The sequence below is a fragment of the Pagrus pagrus genome (genome assembly GCF_965226575.1).
Source record: "Pagrus pagrus genome assembly, chromosome: 24".
Lineage (NCBI taxonomy): Eukaryota > Metazoa > Chordata > Actinopteri > Spariformes > Sparidae > Pagrus > Pagrus pagrus.
This window is the reverse complement of record NC_140206.1, coordinates 9,280,945-9,292,989: the sequence shown is the minus strand read 5'-3', so window position 1 is coordinate 9,292,989 and position 12,045 is coordinate 9,280,945. Positions and strand designations below refer to the sequence as shown.

At 39.6% G+C, this 12,045-nt stretch overlaps 1 protein-coding gene across 1 annotated transcript; it reads left to right on the top strand.

The window, feature by feature from the left end:
- Positions 1-2,676: 2,676 nt before the first annotated feature.
- LOC311253312 (uncharacterized protein) lies at positions 2,677-11,214 on the top strand. Its single transcript, XM_084347192.1, has 7 exons — positions 2,677-4,007; positions 6,966-7,004; positions 7,594-7,873; positions 7,967-8,109; positions 8,294-8,513; positions 10,307-10,482; positions 10,641-11,214. The coding sequence occupies exons 1-7, from the start codon at positions 3,983-3,985 to the stop codon at positions 10,709-10,711; spliced, it is 954 nt and encodes a 317-aa protein (XP_084203318.1). The 5' UTR covers positions 2,677-3,982; the 3' UTR covers positions 10,712-11,214.
- Positions 11,215-12,045: the final 831 nt, after the last annotated feature.

Genomic DNA, 12,045 nt, shown 5'->3' with positions numbered 1-12,045 from the left:
TGAAAAAACAATACATATAACCTGCAAAGTAAACATATAAAGTATGATATGTCTTTTACTGCCTTTTTAAAAGGGATCCGGAGCATCAGCAGACTGTAGGGGTGCTGACAGAGCGTTCCATAATTTAGGTGCTACGGCCTCAAAAGCTCAATCACCACAGGTCTTCAGTGGAACATGAGCTCGACTGTTTTTTTTATGAGGCGCACAGCAGTACAATAGTATCACGATGCGTTCAGACTACCACACCGTCGCTGCACGACCATCGAAGTCAAGATGGTTTCAACTCTCACTCGGCGACCGTGACTTGCCTTAGCCGTCCTGTTACTTTGTCGCTCGCAGTGCGAACATAATGATCAACAGTGGCTGATGTTGTTGTGTGTAGAAAAGTTATACAAAGCTCCTCCAGTGCAAGACTTTTAAAAGTTTGGATTCTTTTCTATTTATCAGTCTTTTCAGCGTTAACATTCAGCACATTTCATCCTCAACAGTCGTGACTCCACATCTCATTTCAGAGCAGACGTCGTCCCACCTCCTAATCATGACTCCTGTTTTTACTTGCCTGCTTTGTTCGAGGTCAAACTGATGGATACTATTTTTACCGGAGGAGTAAATTACTGTGAACTTAGTTGTCGGTCATTATCTACACACACTTAAAGATACAGAGCCCATCGCAGAGTAATGCAACAGAAGAGAAGGGTGAAGTAACTTGGAGCACCCAAAGTCCCTCACCTGCTAGTCTGAGTAGCCAATCACACGTCGGCCCCGTCTCCCACCGAAACAACTGTGTGGTTCTTTGAAGTGAAATCTAATTATTACTGCGGCACTTCTCCACGAACGCTGCGTGTGTGTGTCTACACTTATGCCTCTGAGCTAAAGTGTGCATGTGTGTGTGTGTGTGTGTGAGCCTACACCTATCAAAACTCCCTCTGGTGAACATGACAGAAGAGATGGGGGAGAAAGAACAAGCTGCTCAACCCTGCTTTCATCTTCTCCCCCCTTTTTACTGCCTGAAAAACTCGGCTCTGACACATAAAAATCATCACGTCTGAGTGTGTGTGTGTGTGTGTGTGTGTGTGTGTGTGTGTGTGTGTGTGTGTGCGCGGGAGACATTGTTACATATTTCATGTTGCTGATGATCGCAGGAGTTATCATTCCGCTTGCATCCGAGTGTTTGACAAAGCAGCACTTGTGTGTGAGGGACAGCAGGCATGTGTTTGTCTGGTTTGTGTGAACGCTGTGTGACACGTTTGGAAGCGGCTCTGATGACTTGACAGATTGTACGACACGCTGCGTGTGTGTGCTTTCATTGAAATGTCTTATTACACACTTTGAAGCTCTGACTGATTGTTGTGTGTGCACATTTCGCTGAATGATGAGCCAGCGTTGTTTGTATGTTTACCGTAGTGCATGCGTTGTGTTCGGTTTACTCGTGAAGATACCCTCAGCTGGCATCCAGCACCTGTGTCTTGTCTCCGCTGACGATGGAAACAGATAGAGAGCTTGGAAACGCTCGGCAGCAGGATATGAAATATGCTAATGAACCGACATAATAATAACCCATCATCACACACGCGGCAGAAAGAAAATGAAAAACTTTGCAAAGGATTTTGTCTTCTTCCGACCTTGTTTCAAGACCAAATTTAAATTATCTCAGCCTCGCCGAGGGGAACATTTGCTGGTTTTGAGAAATAGTACTTACATCAGAATAGCCCAAGCTGTATTAAAACATCAATCATCAGGGAAACAAAGTAGCATATTTCTAAGGGCACAACCCAAACATTGAGGGCTCCTTACAAAGTCTTTCAATTACATTAACAACGTTTCCAAGCTGTTCATTTTCTTGCACTACAAGGGAGTATGCATTCAGCAAAACCGCCACGCCTCGCACAGCAGGGGAATATGCAAATTGTAAACATGTCTGGTTATCACTTAGTTGCCTACAGGGGCTGATAACATCTATTTCAAGGGACAAAAAAATATTTAAATCATCCTTTTAACAACGTAGAATTTTCTTAAATAACAGGCATCAGGGAAATACCAACATTTAACTTCTGAGTGTTCTTTTTGTTGTCTGCTAGAAAATGTTTGCATGCTTTAATGTTTATTCTCTCATATTGTCTATCGCTGCAGAACCTCTATTCAACATCTGTCTGAATGCTCTGTCTCTTTAAAGCTCCCCTACTGCAAAGCCCACTCTGCTCTGATTGGTCAGCTCTCACAGGCCTGAGCAGACAGTGCCCACTGCGTTTCTACATCAGCTCTGCCAGTGTTTAGCTGTTAGCTGTAAGCTAGCGAGCGACAGCACACACCGAGGTTGATCGTGTCTGTATGTTTTATTTCAGGTCAGCTTTCACTAAACTCAGCACTCACCAGAGACTCTGGTTCTCTCACATATTTTCTCCATTGTGTTAATAGTCACCATTACAGTACATAAACACCCAACAAAGGAGGTTACCTCTGCGGATCACTGCGGCAGTCAGGTTGATAAACAGGAGTGAAGATAAATCCACTTTTTAATCCAAAAAGTTAAAAAGTAATCTCTGAGCTCTCTGGCTCCGGATCAGAGCAGAATCAGTGTCTATTCCTATAGAAGATCTGGCATTGTCTCTTGTTTTGTTTCAATAGAGGGGTCTAGCAACAATCTTACAGCACCATTAATTACATTTATATAACAACAATAACAAAAACTCTATTTCAGCAGTAACACTGTCGGAAATTACTTACAATGTCATCTGCTGAGTCACTTTACACTAGTCTGAGTGTTGCAGGAATTTGTAATTGTTTTAATCCTCCTGATCTAAATACCTTAAAACATTCAAAGTATTTTCTAAGCTACTTCCAGCAAAGTGAAAGCCTCTCCTCTAGTTACTGTACTCCACAACAAACACACACTTGAAACAGTCCTTCATTCTTAGTTGAAGACAAACAAACACCATCAGGTGCGTGTTCATTACCTCCAGCCTATGTTAATGTGTATAATGAATACCCTATTGGACAGATTTGTTATTATACAATTTATATGAGCTGTACATAACGCAAAGCCGCTGTAATCAAATTCTGACAAATGAATACCGACTCATTTACTGTGCACTCTTCAATCACGGTAAGTTAGTGCCGAATGAAATAAAGGAGACTTTTAAGCGATTCATTTCGTGAAGGACCCACGGAGAGCCATTTCTCTTTGAGAGAATCACTGGATTCATTATTGATGCTCACCAGGAGCAACGCTTATAAACACCGCAGCGCTCCTTCATCATCAAATTGCAAAACCTGTCTAATTAAAAAATAACACGGGGTGGAATTTATAATAAACAAAAACAACTCAAGAGTGCTCTGCATCCTGTCTGTGTCATGTTTACAGCTGCTGACAGAATATGTTCATTCTCTGTCGTATTCAATAACTCAAGCGCTGTAACTCGGTACAGTTTTAACGTGAGTATATCCATTTTCTGTTACTTTATACTTGTACTTCACTACACTTCAGAGGGAAAACCATGCTTTTTACTTTACTGCATTTGTCTGACAGTCTCTTTTTTCTGTGTGCCTCAGGTATAAGACACATTTTCACAGATTTTTGGACAAAAAATCCTTCCTAAATCCTCTACACATTTACTTCTATAGTAAAGGATTCATATACTTCCACCACCACCGATCAATATCACCCCAAAGTCCTTAGTTTAATGTTACAACCTTCAGCCTAGTTATGAAACATTTGTGTACATGTAAACTAAAGGCTGCTTTGCCTGACAGGAAATCAAGACAGGAGGCGAAGTTGTGACCCGAGTCCCCAAGACAGAGGAGGATCCTCCTTTGTTCTTTCTTAGTGAGCAAGCTTTTGATTTGTAAATGACTTAATTCCCTTGTTTGACACGGCACAGGCAAATCATCTGATGTGATTTACATTCCTCACCTGGCATTTCTTAAAAATTGCAAGACCTGGGATGGGTTACAATCAATCATCGTGGTTTCGGATGCTGGAAGCATGCTGAGCTGCAAAGGTGTTTACTGTGAGTATTATCTTTGAATCATTCAAATGCTAATATGAAATCAAATGACTGAAATATTAGGGGTTTTTAAGCATTTTATTAGACTGACTGCACCAATCTAATGCTATTTACTCATTGCAGTTTAATTTGTTGTGTATTTAAGACAGCTAACACAAGATCAGCAATTTGCCTAATATGCAAACATTGTAAGAGAGAATTCACAATGAATCAACATTGACATTTTATCAGTGTTAGTTTTAAAGTAAGATGCAACAAGAAGTCAGCCAACAAGCCGTATAGTAACCACATGTAAATGAGCTATACAAATGTATTTGTGCTTGTAAAACACAAAGAAATGTCTTAAAAATGACACTATGAATCTGGCTGCTGTGGACAATGACTTATTAGAGCAGGGACAGCCTATGCGCAGCTGGTTGCTGTAGACCTTCGGCCGATTTGTTTATACTATAGAGGGATTTTATCAGCTTTGATATGCAAACTCCTGTTAAGGATCAAATGTCTGAGGAAACAGCTAATGAGTGAGAGAACCACTGTAACAACCTTTCTGAATGATTTTTTAAGAGACAAATTTGACTCTCAAACAACCTCAAGACAGGCTCTCGTTACCTGCACACCAACAGGTAGTTGACTGGAGTTTTTTTTTCTTTAAATACATGCAGACTGTTGTAGTAATGTTTCAACCATTCAGAGATAATAATCATCGAAACATTCTCCTGCCGCTTCCTGTTTGCTAGTTACACTAACACTCAAAATTGCATCATCTGCGTAAAAGTTGATTTTTGAGTGTCATTCCCCCCTCGTCACATTCAGACACTTTGGGATGGTGACCGACCTGAACTAAAAAATGTGAGAATGAGACTCGTACATCAAATCTCACAGACTGCCCCTTTATATTTGTATTTGAACTTCAGAATAAGCTATGGGCATGTCATTCACATAGACATTAAGCAGTAAAGGTTAATATGGAGTCTTCGGGGATCTTGATGTTGTGGCAGCTAGTCACTCCCCTAATTAAATAGTATATAATGAATCTAATGTGTGGATATAAACTGACTATTAGAAGTTCTCATTCAGCTGACATTTGCATGTTTTTTCCCATGATGGCTGCATCAGTCCATCCTTTCAACATGCAAAATATTAAATTAGTAAGAAGCGGTGACACAAACGCATCATTTGGTGTTAGGTTGAGCCCTAATAGATTTGTTTACATGTAATGGCTGGAGCAGGCCTGCTGCATCATTTACAAAGAACACACAGGCCCCATCAAACACCAGCAATTATCATGTAGTCTAGACAAACATGGGCATTGTATTTCACTCCGAGTTAGCTCCACTTAATTACATTTTAGTATCAGCGATCCATCTATTGCTTTGTGGCTTATTCAAGCCAGGCTTGCTTGTTAGAAGTTGGCACTAATTGATTGCAATAAATGTGTTTATGCAAGAAGTGGACTATTGAACATAGGATACAGATGACAATTGAATATGTATTGTTTTGTTTTTTTAATGGCCCTCAGCAGCTCCAGTCCAGTTATTTCTGGTTGAAACACCAAACTTTTAAAGTAGACCTGTCAAATTTTAGCTTGATTGCCGATTTTTTTAACACCGTTATCACAAGACCATAAGTTAATTTTTTTATTTCCTTATAAGAAATCTTGTTTTTTCGTAATCATGAGTTTATCTAGTTATCTCAAGAAAACAAAAGGCCCATTTCTCGAGATAAGAAGATAATTTATCAGGAGAAAACGTCTTCATTACATTCATAAGAGTCAACGATGACATACACACACTGCAAAGCAAACCATATCAACTTTTTATGAACTGTTGCCTTTTGTTTTCTCATGATAACAGGTTTATTTTCTCGTTACCTCAAGATAACAATTTATTTTTTGGATCATGAGGTAATTAACTCATCATCTCAAGATATGATTAAAGAAAAAAATAATGCAAAAGCGACCATTCTTGGCTTCTGTACCAACTGTTTTTGCATTCACAGGATTACTTTGGCTCATTTGAACATTATGTACTTGGTTTATCTCAAAGGGTACACGCTGTATCTTACCACTGAGGACTTCAAGTCACACCATCCAGTCTGCTTTCAAGCAAAGAGACATAAAGTTCTGGCCCTTCGTCAAGTTTCTTTGCTTTTAGTCCTCATCACGGTGACCTGTGTGACAGTTTGTATTGTACCTCAGCATTCACAACGCACTTTTTTCTTCTCCTGTCTGCCCTTGAGAAGTGCAGCAAAAACCCTTAATTCAAATGCATTTCTTTTTCTTTCTTTCACTTTATTTACTTCAGCCGCTGAGGACACACACATAACAATTTGTCAGCAGTTTCTGTACGTGGACTGTCAGAACAAAAATAACAGCCTTGTGTGTCTCTGCAAATTCATGAAGTTGGGCCGGTTCTTACGCTGCAGAGGCGACTGTGACTGGTACTTTGTAGCTCAGGGTGTCGAGCATAACAATACAGAAGAGTGATATAACCGAGAGACAAGTTCAGTGGGTTGGATTTTTTATTTTATACGCCGTACATGATTGCTATAATAATTCCTCGATTCTGTTCAAGTTCTGTGATGAGCACAAAGAGATTGATGTGAATTTATATGGTAATATCAGCTGAAATCTTTTTTGTATAGTCGTAAAACTGGAGGTTTTAACTGCAGGCAGTAGCTCTTTTGGGTGTTGAGCACATACATTAGCAAACTGATCATGTAACATATATGAAGTGAGGTCATAGTATAACTGTGTGACTTCTTTCTGTTATGATGAAGAATAAATAACAGCAAACGATGCACTTTTTGGAGATTATTTTCCTATTAGTGACGCCACTTATTGATTATTATGAAGATCCACGTGTTTAATCAACAAATATATATGATTTTTTTAAACAAGGTATTTATTTCGATGAAAAATGAAAGAATGTCTCTGATTGACTCGTCTTTTTCATTTGACAGGTGTTTTCTTCCAGTTGTGGCTCCTCAGAGACTTCACAGGTAAACATCCAGCTGGTGTATTTACTGGTGTGAAGCCAGCCAGCAAATTTCTCATGAGAACATCAACTGTTGATTATCACAAAAATGACAAACGTTGTGAGGGACAAGACGTAATTTCCACTAGGGATGCACAATGTGGATTTTTTTCAGCCAATAACCGATAATTACCTGCTTCTCACAGACGATACCGTTAACCGATAATGATTTCACATATTTGTATTTTAAAAATAAGTTCATAACCTGTAGTTTATGCACCCCTCAGGGTGAAAAGACTAAGATGTAGTGGGCAAAGATGGATTCCAGTGACAACATGTGGGGCTGATCGGAGAAAGTGTACTTTTTATGCTTAGGCGAGACATAAAGTGACACTTACACGGTAACCAGCTGGTCAGTTGCAAGCCTGAGCCTGACACCAGTTGCACTATTAATGCAATATGGTTATTTATTATATTTATATACTTTCCAAGCTATTTAGAAGCTGTTGAATCAAAAAGATAAATGATAAGAGTTGCAGATAGAAGGTTTGTGCATGACACCAGCTATACTATTATTAAGTGTTTTGTTTGTTTTGTTTTTTGTCACCTCCAAGCTACCTCATCGCCAAATGTGGCGCTCAGTGGAACAGCATCCCAGTCGTCGACATTTCTTTTGGATGTGGCCTCGAAAGCAAATGATGGAAGCAGAGACGCGGTGTTTTCCTGCAGCGTTACATTGCCTGGATTCAGCCACTGGTGGAGTTTGCTCCTGCCGGACATGTACAGGATCAGTTCTGTTAGAATCACCAACAAAGTCGATTTGCTTTACAGGATGACAGATGTTAACATCCTCATTGGGAATGTTGGGGAAGACAACGGCAACAAGAACCCAAGGTAATCCTGGAGAATATTACAATTTAGTACTACAGACTTTGTAATAAACCTGAATTATCCTTTAATTTTTCTCTCTTTCTGTCTTTTTCTCAGCTGTGCAGTAATTTCCTCCATCCCGAGTGGAGGTACCAGCACCTTCAACTGTGGAGGGATGATAGGCCGGTTCGTCAACCTGAAACTCGATACCCTAAACCCTTTAGCTGCACTGATGGTGTGTGAGGTGGAAGTGTATGGAGGTTAGTCAGTCAGAACTTGAGATGTAATCCAAGAATCTCTTTATGTGTTTCTCAGCAGAAGATGATATGTAGGATAGGATCTGCCCAAGAGAAAAGTGTTTGCTGCTTGATTTTAAACCAAGTAGCTGTGCCATGTTTGCTGCAGCATCGTCAAACCAGATGTACTATTAATCACATTTCCCAGAACTGGTTGTTCCTGCACCCTCTTTCAGCGCAGCGGTGATGGGTAGGAACGTCGTAGTGGTGGAGAAGAAGCTGTGTTGGTCGGATGCACTTTTCTATTGCAGAGACTTCTACTGGGACCTGCTGAGCGTACGCAGCGAGGAGGAGCAGAGGGAGGTGGAGGAGGCGCTGAAAAACGCCTCCTTCCCCCTCACCCAAAATGTTTGGTTTGGACGGCGCAGGTAAAAATGTCTAATAACAAGGTCCATTTAAGTATTTAACTAGCAAAAAAGAGTAAACTCTCACCCACACTTTTCCCCTCTGCAGTGAGATTTAATAAACTAGATGGATGTTACAGCCACAAAGACCTTTCTCAAGACACATAATTAATAGTTGTCCATAATGTGATGGCCCAACTCTGCCAGGAAACTTATACATCTTAAAAAATAAATAAATAAATACTCATGGTAAGTAAAGGATTTGACACAGTATCTCACAATTTCATTAAATTTGATAAAATCATGGTTTAAATGTAATTGTATGTCATGATTCTAAGGTCGTAATATCCCATAATTTTGACTTAGTATCAAAAACTTTTGATTTACTGTCTCATAATCTTGGGATACTAAAATGATTCTCAAGACGTCTTTAGAAGGACGACCTTTTTTGTTTTTGGTTTCTATGTACTACAAAAGGAGATGTAAGACATGTTAAAAATAAAAATATTCATCTACTTAGTACTAAAGAACTAGTATCTTAAATTACTGATTTACCACACTTCTATTTTTATCATGACTTTCTATGTATATATTCCCATTTTTTGTCGTGGAAATGGTTAATTCCAACTTTCGAGTACTCAGGATTATGGCAAAAGTCAAAGTCAAAGTCAAAATTATGAATAAGTAAATCATAATGTTGTTGAAGTTATAAGGCAGTAAATGAAATGTTTTTTATACTAAATCAAAATGATGCCACACTACTATCCTTGAATTATGACACATTAAATGAAATTGTTGTTTATGCACTTTCTTCTCCTTTCCATTATATTTTAATCAGCATAGTTTGAACTCTACTCTCCTACACTTTTGAGGATTACTGGCAAAGGTGCTCTTTTCCCTAAACTACACATATTATATTTTAAAGTAGATTTATTTTAATAAAAGTACATTTCAAACCTATATACATATAAATAAAGTAACACTTACTAGAACGTTGTGGTACTCTCTCCACCGCCCAATCCTCTAACCTTATTCCAAGATTTATCTGAAGGCACAGCATTGGGCAGGGCTGCACAGTTAATTGTGCATGTTATTTTTCACCTATATTGATCTGGGGAAGATTTACCGAGCAGCGGTTTTTGTTTAAGCAGCTCCTCACATCTGCAGTCGCACACTTACGTGCATTCACACTTGGACACTGCCAGGTGTAACAACAATCTGCCACTGTTTACCTCTGAGCAACTCCGCCGGAAAAGTCGAGTGCAGGGTGCCAAGTGCAGGGGAACAATAGAAGTGGCTGTTAGAGGCGTGGAGAGTTTTGTTTTCCCATCTGGTCTGGAGATTTGAACATCTCAGCAACTCTGTCTTTATCACACCGTCTGTAGTAGGAAGATATTTGAATTTTCATTGAATGATGAGAAAGCGCAATAAAATGATTTTGTTCTGGACGGACGAACAAAAGTTATTACAATTCCCAAACTAAATTTGAACCCGTGGTGTTCGCACGATCACGATTCTTTCATTCTCAAATATAATTCACTCTCATTAGTGCGATATCACAGCCATTTATTACACCACTGCACCACCAGACAACCATCTGCTATGTTAACAACAGGCCATTAAAGGAGCAATAATAATTAAACAGAAGTCACAGTCAATAAGCTCAGATTGTGACAAAGTGCCATATTAAAAGAACGGATCCACCTCCACGCGATAATAGCTGCTATATTTTACGTTTGCCACTTGTTTTGGCCACTGTGTTACACTCACACAGGCCTCTGTAGACTGATGTTCAAATATCAAGCAATCCCTTGTAGGTACTTGATGTCTGGCACATGGTTTTGGATGTCTGGTGCTTCTGAGAAATACAACTACTGGGAGAGAAAGCCCGTCTGGACCGAAACCAGTCCCTGCGGCGCCATGGACACCGGCGCTCCCTTCAAATGGAGGCATCTTCCATGTGGAGAACCCCTTCACTTCATCTGTCTGAAAGGTGAGGATTCAGTCTCATCGTCCTGTGTGGCCTTCAACTCCTAGCTGTATTCGTAATAAAATTCTGTTTTTCTGAGACCGATTAATAATCTGTACAAAAGGTTTTCCCCTCACAGTTTATTAATCGGACCCTTCACCCCTTCCCCTTTGTCTCCGCAGACTTTCAGAGCGACACGAAAAGAGTGGAGTTCTACAGCACCACCAGACGATTAACACAGCTGTCACCATAGAGAGAAACTCTCACTCGGTTCGCTTGCCTTCAGAGCCCCGTCTGTACAATGTCCCTCGCAAATGTATATTGGGATTGTTGATGTGTGTTGGCACATCATAGTTATTTGAGGTCGTAACTTCCTCTGAGCATCATGTTTGATGTTCAAAGTGTGAACATTCATCGTCTGAATAGGTCAGAACATATTTATCACATCGTGTTGCTGCGGTGAAGCGTGAGCTTAGATGGTGAGATTAACCGCTAAAAAAGTAATGTTTTATTGATTGGTTAGTTTAAAGGCTTCTGATCTAAAGTTGGCTAAAAGGTTGCAGTGGTTTTAAAACTCTTGCAGTACATATTATTTTTATTTTAAAGACATAGTAGTAAATATATACATAAAAAAGGACGTCTATATCACCTTTTCCTCTTTCTGTCACTCCTCGCCCTCAAATACTGTCTCTTGTAGTAGTGAGGCATACATTGCTGTTTGAAATAAGAACAATAAAGCATAAATCTGACTACTGGTTTACTTGTCTGAGTGTGTTTTGTTAATACTAAGCATAGAAGCCTTTCAAGGCTACTTTAGAATGAATAACTTGTTTTAATTATACTTTCACCGGGGCTGATAGCTCTGCTAAAACCATGTCGTTTACTTCCATGTCTTCAATGTGAATCCTCAACAAGTGACTGCTGACATTTTGCTGCATGTACTGTGTAAAGCGTGTAAAGCCATTGTTACGTCACATCCCTCAAATTTGAGGGTTTATATTACTGTAAATGGGACCATCATTTATAAAATGAACATCATGTTGTGTTGAAGAAGACCTGAAACTCGAGATTGAGACCATTAACTCATTGGAAAACTGTTCACAGAGGTATTAAATCAAGTGAGAAGACGAGTCATTTTCTCATAAGCTTATATAGAATCAGACTTCTTTTTGAAACCAGTGGAGTCACCGCCTGCTGGCCACACCCGGAAGCGCTGACTTAATTACATACTTGAAGCATACATTTCTTCAACCAACTTGCTGAGTGTTAGCGTTGGTATTAGTTTATGCTAGCAAGCTAAAACGGATAAAAATGGTTAGCCACATTCCTCTTTGCTTTATCTCAAACTGGGAATAAAACCACTGAATTGTAAATCTGTCACCATTATAAACTTTTTTTTAAAGAGTAGATGGATATTTTTTATGATTTTTGATACACATGTGGCACTTTTAATATTGATGCTCATCCGTTGATGGCACCAGTCAGGACGGTCTCGGAGGGGGGTTGGTTGCAGCCTCTTCTTGCTGCTCTCTGCACGACTGATTGTCCTCATTTGAAAAAAGCTCAGATGTGCTAAAGGCTCAACCA